This window comes from Monopterus albus, unplaced genomic scaffold (assembly GCF_001952655.1).
Source record: "Monopterus albus unplaced genomic scaffold, M_albus_1.0 scaffold90.1, whole genome shotgun sequence".
NCBI lineage: Eukaryota > Metazoa > Chordata > Actinopteri > Synbranchiformes > Synbranchidae > Monopterus > Monopterus albus.
The window spans coordinates 561,179-574,272 of NW_018127970.1; the positions used below are offsets into that span (position 1 = coordinate 561,179).

The 13,094-nt window shown below is 40.0% G+C and overlaps 3 protein-coding genes across 6 annotated transcripts in view; all 3 read right to left on the reverse strand.

Annotated features, from left to right (window-relative positions):
• Positions 1-5,247, reverse strand: part of asxl2 (ASXL transcriptional regulator 2) — a 16,241-nt gene extending 10,994 nt beyond the window's left edge. For 2 of the 4 annotated variants that reach the window (XM_020607987.1, XM_020607990.1), the window contains exons 1-6: positions 5,103-5,247; positions 3,623-3,705; positions 3,420-3,422; positions 2,655-2,763; positions 2,204-2,354; positions 806-924 (exon numbers count right to left, since the gene is read on the reverse strand). In XM_020607987.1, coding sequence (XP_020463643.1) covers positions 806-924; positions 2,204-2,354; positions 2,655-2,763; positions 3,420-3,422; positions 3,623-3,705; positions 5,103-5,159 — 522 coding nt within the window. In that variant the 5' untranslated portion in view covers positions 5,160-5,247. Of the gene's footprint in view, positions 1-805; positions 925-2,203; positions 2,355-2,654; positions 2,764-3,419; positions 3,423-3,622; positions 3,706-4,756; positions 5,061-5,102 lie in introns of those variants that run through there. The other 2 variants (XM_020607989.1, XM_020607988.1) reach the window with 2 other exon arrangements.
• Positions 5,248-5,427: 180 nt separating this feature from the next.
• On the reverse strand, positions 5,428-11,430 carry kif3cb (kinesin family member 3Cb). The gene is made up of 8 exons (XM_020607999.1): positions 9,631-11,430; positions 9,418-9,519; positions 9,070-9,192; positions 8,624-8,742; positions 8,426-8,542; positions 7,562-7,676; positions 6,706-6,872; positions 5,428-6,195 (listed from the first exon to the last, which is right to left on the reverse strand). Exons 1-8 carry the CDS (start codon positions 11,029-11,031, stop codon positions 6,051-6,053), a joined length of 2,289 nt encoding a protein of 762 aa, XP_020463655.1. The 5' UTR covers positions 11,032-11,430; the 3' UTR covers positions 5,428-6,050.
• A 54-nt stretch (positions 11,431-11,484) lies between these two features.
• hadhab (hydroxyacyl-CoA dehydrogenase trifunctional multienzyme complex subunit alpha b) overlaps positions 11,485-13,094 on the reverse strand; it is a 7,770-nt gene continuing 6,160 nt past the window's right edge. Inside the window, exons 19-20 of the mRNA XM_020607998.1 lie at positions 12,607-12,752; positions 11,485-12,288 (exon numbers count right to left, since the gene is read on the reverse strand). Of these exons, the coding sequence (XP_020463654.1) occupies positions 12,143-12,288; positions 12,607-12,752 (292 nt within the window). The 3' untranslated portion in view covers positions 11,485-12,142. The remainder of the gene's footprint in view (positions 12,289-12,606; positions 12,753-13,094) is intronic.

Here is a 13,094-nt window from a genome sequence, read left to right on the forward strand (position 1 = left end):
AGGAAGTGTCTGGAGAGAGGGAAGTCTGGGCATCTTTGCTTAGACTGCTGCCCCCGCAACCCGGTCCCGGATAAGCGGAGGAAAATGGATGGATGGACAAACAATATGCAATCCATGGAAATGTTTTTAAAAAAGTAAAATAAAAGAATCTTTCAATGAAACTACATTATTAAATGCATGAACAGGGACCACCTGCAGTGCCTTGGTGGACCACTTGTTGAAAACCCCTGATCTACCTTCTTCAGTCCACGTTTCCCTCACTCGTGTTTTAGTCCCACCCACATAAGATGCAAGGAGAAACTGCGAGAGAGGAACCAGGGACACACGTTCTAGCTGACATGAGATGTCCTTTGCACGTTGTACAGCGTTTAGCATTGTATACTGTATACTTATTGTATATTATACTGTTTAAATAGTTTTTACAGGTTATTCTGTTTACACCATGTATAGTAATGCAAACTTATTCTTGGAAACTTTTTTTGTTAAACGTCCTTACTGAGCTATTGAAATAACAGAATTGGCTTTTGGGGACTAATAAAGTACTGTACTCTGTCATTCTATCTATATCACTGCAAGCTGTACTTTATAAAAACATTACTATAACTAACAAGTATGTTTTTGTGTGCTACTGAATGAGGCGGCGGGGATTTTTATAGCTGTGCATGAATATGTGGGTGTGGCAGGAACTTGTGTAACATCTAAGAACTGTGCTTGCCCAAACAGTTAAATATATTAACTCAAATAAGAAACAACTTAAATGCATGTAAAAATATAAGGTCAGAAATACAGAACATGTTTCCGGTACCTGTTTCAAAGCTTTCTTGCTGTGTTTCTGTGAGGGAGAGATGAGCTTACTGGTGGGAAGAGAAGGCGACGCGCATCGAGGCTGTGGAGATGACGGCTGCGACTGCAGTTTGGAGGGAACTATGAAACAGAAAAGCAGAAAACAGATGTTATAAAATCCACTTCCTGAGGGTGGTGTACAAACTTTAACACATCATGCTTTTGTTTTGATGAAACTGAAACCAATACAGTGCACAAAGAAGCAGATTACATTACCATGCTAAAATATCACATTACTAAAAAAAGGGCTGAACATCACAATAGGAAGATTGTTTAGAACAACGCCCCTCTCTCTCTACCATTTCTAATAAAACATATTTTCTACATACCATAGCAACTCCACTTGTTTCTTATTTGATGCCACTTAATTTGCATTTGACTTTGTGGTTCTTTACATCAATAGATTAAAAAAATCTAACAATACTGGCATCCTCCCACTCAGCTATAAACCAAGGTTATTTGCTTAGCAGTTTCTAAATTCTGCACAATGAGGAAGTGGTCACGGGTTATACTGAGAAAATAATTTCCTGTTTAACAGTCATGTAAAATATTTAAGCAGCATAGAAAAAAAATGAGTCAGTGAGAGCACAGCTGTGCAAAACAAAATAATTGGTACTTGATGGAAAGCTCATTCTCCAAAGTTGCACTGCAGACACTCAGGTGTGCAATTCACAATAAAACAATGATCTGACCCCACCAACTGCTGTAGTATGATCATCATGTACAGCCTGCAGCCACTCTGTTTACAATTAACATAAGACATCATGGACACATTATGTTTGTTTAAAGATAAAACCCACCTTTTGCTATCATCATGTTTGATGCTCAGTGTATTCCAGAAAATATGCTGTGATGAGATGGTGTAATTTATGTTTGTGGTGAGCCACCTTCCCTCAATTTGCCTCATCTGCTGCTACTTCAGCTGGCTTCCTGTGTTTCTGCAATGACTTTTAACAGCGGCTGAGAAGGGACGTCAGCTCATGTTGACTTAACAGAGCTAGGTAACCAGTCAGCAAAAATCAGCTAATGAAGAGCGCTATATACTTTACTTACTGCTTTATTATTACTGAGGCTACTGTCCATGGGGAATCTCTTCTATTAGTTCTAGCTGAATAATTGCTGAACGCTAGTGCACAATAATGTGACAAGAAAGAAGCCCATACACTTTAATAATGCTGTTCCTGCAACCAGCAACATTTAGCTATTACATAATTAATTTCTTCTTTCTTTCTTTCTTCTTCTTTTCCAATAAACAGGTTTTAGAGACAGTAGTATGTAAACCTTTCTTTAAGTCATGACTTTAAATGATGCACCAATGGTACAAACTGTTATGTGCAATCCTGTACACGGTGCACAATACCTCTCCGCATCCACCTCCCTCTTCTGCCTTCCTGGGTGATAGCACTGCTGCTGCTGCTGCTGTTTTCTGTGCTTCGGGAGTCAGAAAGATTGTCACTGCTCTCCTCAGAGCCCTCCTCAGATAGCTCCTTCGCCACATCTGAGATGTCCTTCTACACAGAAAACAGAGCAGATACAGGACATTATTTTTACATAATAGAAAAAGTAGAGGAAGCATAGCAGAGAAAAATAAGAAAAAAATACTGGAGTATACAGTCCCCTCAAGGTTATAAAATTAACTCACAGCATTCATACTTTGTCTAGTCTGAACACAATTTTGTTATTAGCATGTCATGACGCTAAACCTGTTAATATTTACATACATTTCTCAGTCTCCAGATGATAAAACAGTTGCAATTAGCAAAACAAATATCTTTTACAGAGTAATGAAAGCAGCTTTGTGCCTAGCTAACCTTCAATGTGTAGACTCCCATTCTGCCTGGGACTTTGTAGAAGATCCCCTCCTCACCACGTGAGTTTGTGTGCAGCATTGCATTCAGACATGCCAGCGGCGAGGTTCCACTGTATCACAAGAGAAAAACAAGTTACACATCTGTTCCTCAATAAATCAGACAGCTGGGAGAAAGATGTGAGAAGGATAAAGGCTGGTCTGATATAAGGGGAGAAATTGCTATCATGCATCAGAAGGGCATATGTGAGTTCAGTTCAGATTCACATCAGTATACTTGGGAGGAAACTTGCTCTATGTTTTTTGAGGAATCAGTTGTATAAAGATGATTCAAAGCCAATCTGATCATTGAAAGAGACTGCTATTCTTACATTAAAGTGCTCTGACATGAAAATGACTGTGGCATAAAATCATGACTAGCTCAGTCATGCAAGACATCCAGATGTACTTAGTGAAACTATTGTAATGTATTTAACTTACGATTCAGTGAGTTAGAGAAAAATCCTACATTTGTCATTCATTTACACTAGTTAGGCTAAAAATATTCTATAAAGTTAACACCTATCATACTTTATAATAGTGTAAAACACAATGAAAGAATTTTTATGCAACAGGTGGCTCTAGGAAATCTAAATATGAATGTTGTGCTGTGTCTTTATGCAACTGAATCTAGGACGTTACTGTTAATACCATGCAAAAGGTAAAACCAAACAAAGTGGCACTGCAGTGAGTTTGTTAGGGTAAGGGGTAGGGTCTAGCTTTCTCTTACCTTCTGGATGAGAACAATGACAATGAAACAAAAAGAAATGAAACAATTATTAATTGAGAAAAAATAATCGATGACTATGCGATCAAGAAAAAGGAAAGTACATGATATGAGCAATCAATAACAGAAGTGGACAGTTGTAGTGCTCTCGTTCTAACAGGAGGGAATTTGCTGTAGCAAAGCCATGATGTTGGGAAAATGTTTACCTTATTTCTTTAAGTCTTTCTCTTTGGATCACCTGCAAGATTTCTTTATGGCTCATAGGCGTGTTAGGGTATTTCTCCAAAACCTATGAAAGTGAAACAGATTATAAAATAATGCATGATAAATTTTTACTGTTAAAAAAGTGGTCTTCGTCAAACATGATGTGGTCCTCAGGGTAGCCAGGTCTGAGAGTTCACATACTGAGGCTTTCTGACAAGTTTCTGCAAAGCCTCATTCCCCCACTGTCAAAGTGCAGGATATGAACCACAAACCTTCTGCAAACATTGCGGGTCTTTGACGCTATTATATCAAGATATAGGCATTAATGACGTTGACCTGCTCTCCAGACCAAATGCTAATCTAAATCATACTTATAACAAATGACAAGTGGTTAACTGCTAGGTCATATTTTTCACGTATGGCTGAGATACTGTCATTGTAGGAAACACTGCCATGTTAACATGAACAAGAAATGCAGCAAGATCTCAAACGCTTAAACAAAACGGTAATATTAACTAAAAGCAAAACATGTCAATAGCATATCAGTTGACTAACATTACATCAACTTTCCAACATAAAAAACATCTGAAGTCGAGCAAACAATGTTGGTTTTATTTTACGGCCGCCTTCTGTGTTTTTGTGACGACTGTTCGTATAGCCCCGCATTGCTGGAGTATGTTGACAGTAAAACAAGACTTCACAAGTATTTAGAAACACATTGTTCCACTTAAAAATATCTTTACCGTATGGAGTTAGTATTTTAGCATGTGGTGTGTTACTGCAATTAACTCCGTGGAGCTAATACATCACTGGACAGTAGATGTCAACACAAGAAATAACGAAACGAAATAATTAAAGTTGTTGGGAGTTTTAGTATTTTAACTTACTCATTAGCACGCTAAGCTAAACAGCTAGCTGCAACGTTAGCAACATTCATTACTGTACTTTGATATCTCGCTAACGTTGGCATGCAATCGAGTAATAAACCTAGTTATCTAGCTAATATGTAGTTAATGGAACATATGGAGTAATTCATTAATATGGACATTACACATTCTACTGTGTTTTATTTGCAACTGATAGCAAACAAACTTGTTGACGAACTGACTTGCATTAGCGTATGCTAGCGTGCTAACCTGGCTAGCGCGCAACACTGACGCGCTTTACGGTTATTTTATTCGACTTCAAATCTTGAGACATGTCATCGGCGCCGCACAGACACAACACACACAAGAGTCTCCGGACCATGCCTGGGTTTACACGGCTCACATTTATTTCGCTGCATTTATGCTTAACGGTGATAGAGTATGTAAGCTAGACAGCGAGTGACAGCAGCTTCTGGCCGTCAACACAGGCCTTGCGCGGTGCACGCAGCATTTCGTCTTCACCAGCAGGTCATGAACTCATAAACACAGTTGTACAAGTGGGAGCGTTCAAGGAAAACAACCACAACAAATGGTAGATAAAAAACACCCCGAGTACCGTTTTGGCGGCTTCCGCCCATGTCCTCCCTTTCTTTTTCTTCTGTCTCTCCCTCATTGTGGGTGTCTTGTTGCAGAGTAGAGTTGAAACTGTTTCAGTTGAAATGTTGCATTAGTTACCGCGTAAGATCCACTCCGTCTGCCATGTTGGACTTACTGTAAAGAATCACGTGACTCTGAAGAAAACGTCATCTTACTGTATATTTCAAAGTCCTCAAGTTTCCCACATGTAGCTGTCAACTTTAATTATGACATGGGTCATAGGAAGACTGCAGAATAACTGCAGCTATAGGGAAAAATACAGTAGGCAGTTTAAAGTCATTTCAGTTTGTTTATTTTCATGTGTAAGCAACTGGACTGTGCACAATTTCACAACTATGAAAAATAAGGCAGCTAAACAAGAGAGCACTGCAAGCTTTCTTCACATTTTTGGCTCACAATTACATTAGCTAGAAACTGAAGCAACAATTCATCAAGCATAACCCATCGCCCTCCACTGACCAGATACATTGTGTAGTCTTTTACCTTTGGAAAAGGGGGACTGAAGTGTTTTTGTTGAGTAAAAACTTGATCAAAGAAAATAAAATTGCAATCAGGACTGAAAATGTCCCTGAAACAGTCTACATATATCAAACCTGGGAGTTATGGCTGTGCTATCTGGGTAGGCCAGTGATAGAAATGGTTTAGAAGCAGCAAGCAAACAGGCAAAGATCACTTCAAAGAGCTCCACAGACTCCACTGCATTCATGTGACAGACACAGCGAAAATGACCGGTTTGCCTTTCCAGTTAAGTTAAATACATGCTTACTAAAGTAATTCAAATAGGGGAAATTTAAATAAATTTAAAATCAAGGCATAATATTTTCCCCCATCGCTCCCACTTGCTCCTTAGCCAGTCTGAAGTCCTTAGTGCCACCGCGGCCAATAGGTACAGGTGTACTAACACTTATCAGGGGCTTGTCTGAACTGGCTCTCCCACTGGAAGATAGGCAGCAGAGGATGGTCTTTGTCTCTGAGAGGGAGAGAAGCTCTGAGATGTCAGAGTGGTCGATGATGAGGATGATGTGACAGAGGCTGTCTGTGGTGCCTGGTACCTGTTGATCATTAAAAAAAAAAGTCCTTCTTATTTAAGATTCAGTATGTTTGTTTTTTACAGTCCCATCTCACAAAATTACCAAATGTATCTAAAGGATTTCAACAGGCATTTAAAATTTCATATCAGTGGATTTATATGTAAAGAACCATTGGTATCTGGGGAGAAATTGGTCAATAGTAATGTACAGTACCTATAGCGTGTAGTTAGATGGAGGGAAAACACTTGTATAGGGCTGTTAAAACTCACTTTTTGCATTGTGCTACATCTTACAAAATGAACAGCCCACCCCACAGTTAAGACACTACTAATACATGCTTATAACTGTATTTCAGATATTAAGAATGGCCTGACAGTGGAGTCAACATGACTGCAAAACATAATCCAATTCTTACCCGTTCTTCACAGGATTTTGCAGTGACAAAGTTCAGACTTATCCTGAGTTAATGCTCCTAAAATGGGCTTTTTCAGAGCATGTGAAAACATTTGCTTTTCTCCACTGTTCTCTCACCAGGATTTGGATTTCCTGACTCGTGACGATACAGTGGTCCTCTCGCTAATGGGAAGATCCCACAACAGCCTGGGAGTAAAGGCTCTCTCCAGGTGAGCTCCATTAAAATTCAAGGTGAACATGGTTGGTGGAGACATGTCTAACTCCAGCAGCATTATATTCTCAGCCTGTCAGAACAAATAACAAAAAGTTATAAAAGCATAAATACATACACAAATGTATTTTTAAGATGCCTCCCTGGTTCCTGCTATGCTCCCAATTGCTATGTTAATTTTTGGTTCCATCTGTTTGCTGTAAGTGCAAATTCAATACATACTCTACCAGTTTCAATTAAAAATCCAGCAGATCAAGCACATACACTAATCCATCCCCTTTCCTTAAAAGCCTCTAATATGACACATGCATTAAATGTAATATTTTATTAATAGTTTCTTAAAAACAAAGCATTGCAAAGTAGGCTCCACTGCAGTTTTTAAACTCAGAGCAGCAGAGTGGGGAATATATATATATATATAATGCTGTTAAAATGGAGATCATGGTAAATGTATTTATAATTCTTATATTAATACTGCATGTAAACAAATACACTACAAGTATGCTTTTTTTTTTCTCGCTGACCTTCATTTATTTGAAATGACTGCATCCACTGCTATTATTTGAGTACAGTATTTGCTTTGTGACATTACACTGATTATTCTAGAAAAAGATGTGAATGGTTTCCATGGTTACATCCATCTTTACATCCTCCAGCCAAGGTGTCTTTGAACATGGAAACAGGTTGTATAAGAACACTGTTTCACATCTCTTTCTCTGCTGCACGTTTGCCAGCTGACCTTGTGAACATCTGAAAACTGACCTGGTACCTGGATGGGTCCACCGTTGCCGTGGCAACAGCCATTTGTGCATATTGACTGATTGGCCTCTTATGTCCCACAGCCGAGATTGGTCTTCTTTTGACTTGAGTGGGTGCACTGGCATAAAGACATGGGAGAGGAAGAGTTAGTTTGCTGCACTTATACTTTGTGTATAATGGCTGAGATGCTAATCTCTGGAGTCTCATGTTCCCCACAAATGTTCAACTGATCAGCCACCAGAAAAATCAGTCTTTTATCTCCTGTGCTATCTTTTACTCAGCTTTCTTCTTAGTAAAGAAGAATACTAAGGAGGCTAGTTTCTGGTCTCCTTTGTATAAAAGACATAAATATTTCCTGTAAAGGCACAATTCAAAAATGATCTATAAATACAATGTGTGTGGAAAAAAATCTGACTTGGCGTCCCCTAGTGGTAGCATCAAAAAGACAATGGCTACCACTGACCTAAAAAAGTGTTCTTAAAACAATTTGAAAGATAAACTGATGTATCATCAGTCATTTTCTACATTTCCCAGAATGTTGACCAATAGCCCTTGCAGAGGGAATGTGCAGGCACATTCACGTGTGACATATGAAGGCCCAAAGACTAATCTAATAGCTACAACAAGCTGAATGTTTTTGTAGTTGTGTAGGAGAAATTCTCACTTGCTTTACTTAAAAAGCTGCATTGCAGGTAACTGATGTCGCAGAAAATGGTGTCTCTGCTGCTTAGTGATAGATTTCACCCAGCAGAGCAGTTTTATGTCTTATGAGATCCAGCGCTGATTTACAGTTTGTTTTAAGGTTTTGTGCTCTTTAATGCGCCCCTTACACAGTGTCTTATGTCAGCTCAAAAGTGAATCACTGACCTCTCAGATGGAATGACTGGCTGGAGTCTCCACTGATCCTCCTCACTGTCGAAGTGCAGCCTGTTCATAATCTTGTTCTTTTCCTCAGGAGGTATGAAATTCTCAATTAAGAGATATCTGCAGAATGCAATACAGGTGTCAGCTAAGGTGTGTGTGTGTGTGTGTGTGTGTGTTCAGTAACATGGGTTGTGTACTTACTTGTACTTGAGTTCTCTGGTGAGTTCGTTCTGTGTCTGTTCAAGCTCCTGTCTGGTTATGATGTGTTCATCAATGACATCATCTATCTCCCCCTTCACCAGCTGTAGCTTGGTATACAACTGAAGAGAAAACGGACATTACTGATTTCACCAAAGCTGCACTATTTAAATGTTAGCAAGAAAACCACATTAACAGCTTAATCAGAATCTGGAGTTATAATAGAAAATGTGAATCCATTCACAAAATTATTGTAGAGTTGTCAAAGGAAATATGGTCTCTACCAACCAGAAATGAGAAATTGCATTATTCCTATCAGGAAGTAAAAGTGCTATGGCCAGAGAATCCAGAGATCATTATTTGCAAACAGGATTAATAGATTAAATATCAGGTAATTAAAAAAAAAAAAAAAAAGACATTGCAACATATCAGCAGCTGAGTCATCGTACCCTCTTTAGCTTCTTTGTCTTTAGTTCCACCTCCTGCTGCAGGGAGGAGAATGTTTCTTTCATTTCTAAGGTCTCTTCGTCCTGCAGCATCATCTGCTGCTGGAGCTCTCTCTCACGTCTTATCTGCAAATCAGGTGAACATTCAGCTCCATTAATGTTGAATGCAAATAATAAACCTTTCAAAATGAAGGTAATTTTCACAAAACCTCTGTGTACATTCAGACAACCTACTATTATTCTTGTGCAGAAAAGTAACATGAAAATATGTTTTATAAGGAATATTGCTGGGGGAAAAAATCAACCAAAACAGTACTTTATTTTTTATTGTTTTTATAAACTATTAATTACCTGTTCTGCAATCTCCTGCCTCTTTAGCTCCAGCATTTTCTGTTGTTCATTGGTGTGATCAATTATAGTCTTTCCTCCAACTAACAGCTTACTCTCCATAGCCTGCAAACAAAGACATGCCTTTAATTGTTTATGCAAATTTCTTTTGTTCCTCCGGTGCCTCATTTATCAGACACTCTGCTTTTTAATCACAAGGCACATGATCTCATGTACCTTATATTTCTCTATAATCTTCTCCAAAGCATCTTGATCCCACTCCATGTCCTCTATACTTTTTCTGTATTCCTTCACATGCTTCAACTTCTCACTGCTTTCTTGGCAGGTCAGAACTTTGGGGACATCATCCCACTTTTTCATGTAAAATTTCACCTCTGATTCCTCCTCAGCAGCCTTCCAAACCTCCACATCCCTCTCTTTAACTGTCTCCTCTTCCATACCAGCCATAATTTTACTCAGTCTTTTGCTGTTCCTTCTCGTCCTCCTCTCCTTTGCAAGCGTTACGCGCTCCTCCAGTTGTACTTTCAACCGGGCAATCTCCTCCTGAAACTCCCTCAGCAGGGCATCTTTGGGGTCCTCATTAATCCGAGGTTTGTTCTTTATGTTCTTGGCCCTGTTGGCGTACCTCAGTGTGGACAGGGATTCATCAAAGTTCTTGTGTGAAGGTCCCACTGTAGCAATCATGACAGTCTTTGCATTGCCACCCAGCGAGTCCTGGAGCAAGCGGGTCAGTTTGGAGTCTCTATACGGGACATGAGTGCTCTTCCCATCTGCCAGAGCTGAAATGACATTCCCCAGAGCTGAAAGAGACAGGTTGATTTTGGCTGCTTCCTTAAGTCTCTTCCCTTTAGCACCTGTTTTGCTCTGGCGCTCGCTGCCAGCCAGGTCAACCATATTCAGCTTCCCAACACGGATGTGATCCTCACCGTCTGGCCCTACTTCACTGCACTCCACAGTGATGACAAAAATGGCATGAGACCGGGAGCTATGTTCATTCATGTTGGTGAACCCCACAGACCTGGACTGGTTGCCTATGCTCATCACATGTTCAATCTCTGTGGCATTCTTTGTGACCACTGATGACAGGTCTTTTACATAAACCCCAAACTCTGGATTTTCTTTAAGCTCCAGTTTCTTGTTGTTATCTTTGCACAGCAGATCTCTTATTTCCTCCTGGTAAATCTCCAGATATGATGACCGCACCAGGTATTTCTGATTCTGAGTTCTGGATATTTGTGTGAAAATGTGCTTAAATGAATTTGGTATAACCCCGCTCCTCTCTGGGTCGTTTGACAACCCTTGCATGGTGTATGTTTTACCTGTCCCAGTTTGTCCGTAGGCAAATATAGTCCCGTTAAAGCCTTGAAGCACAGACTCCACGAGAGGTCTCACTGCATCATCATAAATGTCGCTTTGTTTTGAATCCCAGCCATACACAGAATCAAACGTGAATACTTTCATTGGCTCATCAGGTGGTGCCTTCGGGTTCCTGACGGTGATTTGCCCCCGTTTGTCATCAATCTCCAAAATGTTTTCACACTCTACCCCCTCTCTTCTGCTGAACGGCCGGCAGCGGACCACCACCTTGACCGCCTCGCAATGTTTGGTTTTAGACATTTTGGTTAAATGGAAAAGGACATAACTATCCTCGCTGCGTTAAAAAGCCACCGACTCGGGCGGTGGCCAGTTCTGCGCGTCTTTCCGTCTCCATACAGGTGCAATAGAAAGCGTCTGTCAGACATTCCTCGTATGCGCAAACCTCATCCGTTATCATCCCGATTAACGCAACGTCTCCTCCACTCAGAGCATCTTTCAGAAAAAAGCAATGTCACAAGATATTAAAGGATGCTGCTGAAGAAAAACACCCAGCCAGCCCAGCCCAGCCCACACAGCCTCCCAGCCGTACACACCCTGCTCTGCGGACAATGGAAATCAGACACGTGACTTGCCCAACGAATAGGATTCGAGCAAATCTTCATGGTACCACAGCTCTGGTCTAATTCTGTAATGGTGATAAATTACTCTCTGTCTAACACGTGAACGCACCTAGAGAGGAAAATACAGGTTTGATTCAGTAACAAACAATTTTATTAACGCTTGACATTTACATAACTGTTCAGACATTAATTACATTTGCATGAACCATACAGCTAAACATTCATCCAACATGAACAAAGAATTTGCCAGTTGGAAATGATTTAATCTTTTGTCTGGACTGCCTCATTATGTGTGAGTAGTTAGCCCTCATAGGATCCTCAGTCTATATGCCATCAGGTAAATCAATATTAATGTAAAAAAAAAAAGAAGAGGGGTCTATTACTGCTGAAATTTACACTCAGTTGCCAGTATGACATGAAGTAGGAGCAAACAGAAAATACACCAATCTGCCAGTTTATTAGGTACACCTAGCCCAAACCACTTTAGAGTGGAGCTTGAGTCAACTGTATGATCATTTTCCAGGCTTATCTGCACCTCATTTTTATTTGGCAAAATAACAAAAACGCCTATATATAGGACAATACAGCCACTCAACATTATTACCTTCATGGAGGTATAATTTCTCTCAGGGCTTTTGCTTTAGACCACATTAGGTTTAGTCAGTTGTACCTAATGAACTGGCAACTAAGCTTATTTTCAGTATGTTTGCCTCCCCTCATGTAAATGTTCAGCACAGTCTAGAGGCAGATGGGAGCTTCATTGCAATCTTCTAGCACACATGGAGAGCTGGTCACTTGTAAAATTTCTTGCTAGAATCTTTTGCATGATCCAGTAGGAGTTGGCAGGGTGTGAACTGATTCCCATAGACAGCTTCGTATGTCCTCATCTTTGCCACTAGTTTGTCAGCGCCAAAGATGTCCACAAAACGGAAAGGTCCTGGAAGCAGTGAGATACTGTGTTAGAAATATTATCACAACAAACTGATATCCCTGTTAAACAAGGACTCTGTTTCTTTTCATTACTCTGAAGAGAAGAGCTATTCTACAAATGCCAGCTGGGTTACTGACCTACAGCTAACATTAGGAAAACATTTAAGTTGGTCCTTAAGATCTTTATTCCATCACTACTATTTGTAGGCTTTCAAATTCACATGAAATACAGAACAAATGGACATCCTTTAGGGGATGCTCTCTCTATAGACAGAGGCCACTGAGCATAAACAGCTCAGGTGACATGAATGTTTTGAAATCTGACCTCCAAGGAACGGGGGAAATCCCAGGCCAAACACAGCCCCGATGTCTCCTTCCACAGGGCTGTTCAAAATGCCCTCTTGCAAACACAGCACGGCCTCGTTGACAAATCGAGACACAAGTCTGTACTGCACATCTGAGTCTGATGAACTGTAAAGGGATTCACGTGCAAGAACAAGAGTATTTCAAAAATCAATATTTAACAGTAAAACAATGTACCAAAAATAAATAAATAAAATTCCACTCCCTACAACTGGACTTTTTTTTTAAGTTAACAGCGTGTACTTTTGTACTTGCTCGAATAGTAATGTATAAGGCCACGTTCACACTGCAGGCTTAAGTGGCTCAAATCCGATCTTTTTGCCCAAATGTGACCCATATCCGATTTCCTTATGATAGTGTGAACAGCACAAATCCGATTGTTTTCAAATCCGGCCCAGGCCACTTTCATATGTGGTCCTAAATCGGATACATATCCGATGTTTTGCAATG

Bases quoted from the DNA above. Each gene is read 5' to 3' on its own strand.
- kif3cb (XM_020607999.1), bottom strand. From the start codon at position 11,031: ATGTCTAAAACCAAACATTGCGAGGCGGTCAAGGTGGTGGTCCGCTGC. The intron at 9,193-9,417 runs GTAATTAATAGT...CCTGATTTGCAG, and splicing joins GGCAGGAGATTGCAGAACAG to ATAAGACGTGAGAGAGAGCT. The intron at 6,196-6,705 runs GTGAGAGAACAG...AATGATCAACAG, and splicing joins GTCAGGAAATCCAAATCCTG to GTACCAGGCACCACAGACAG.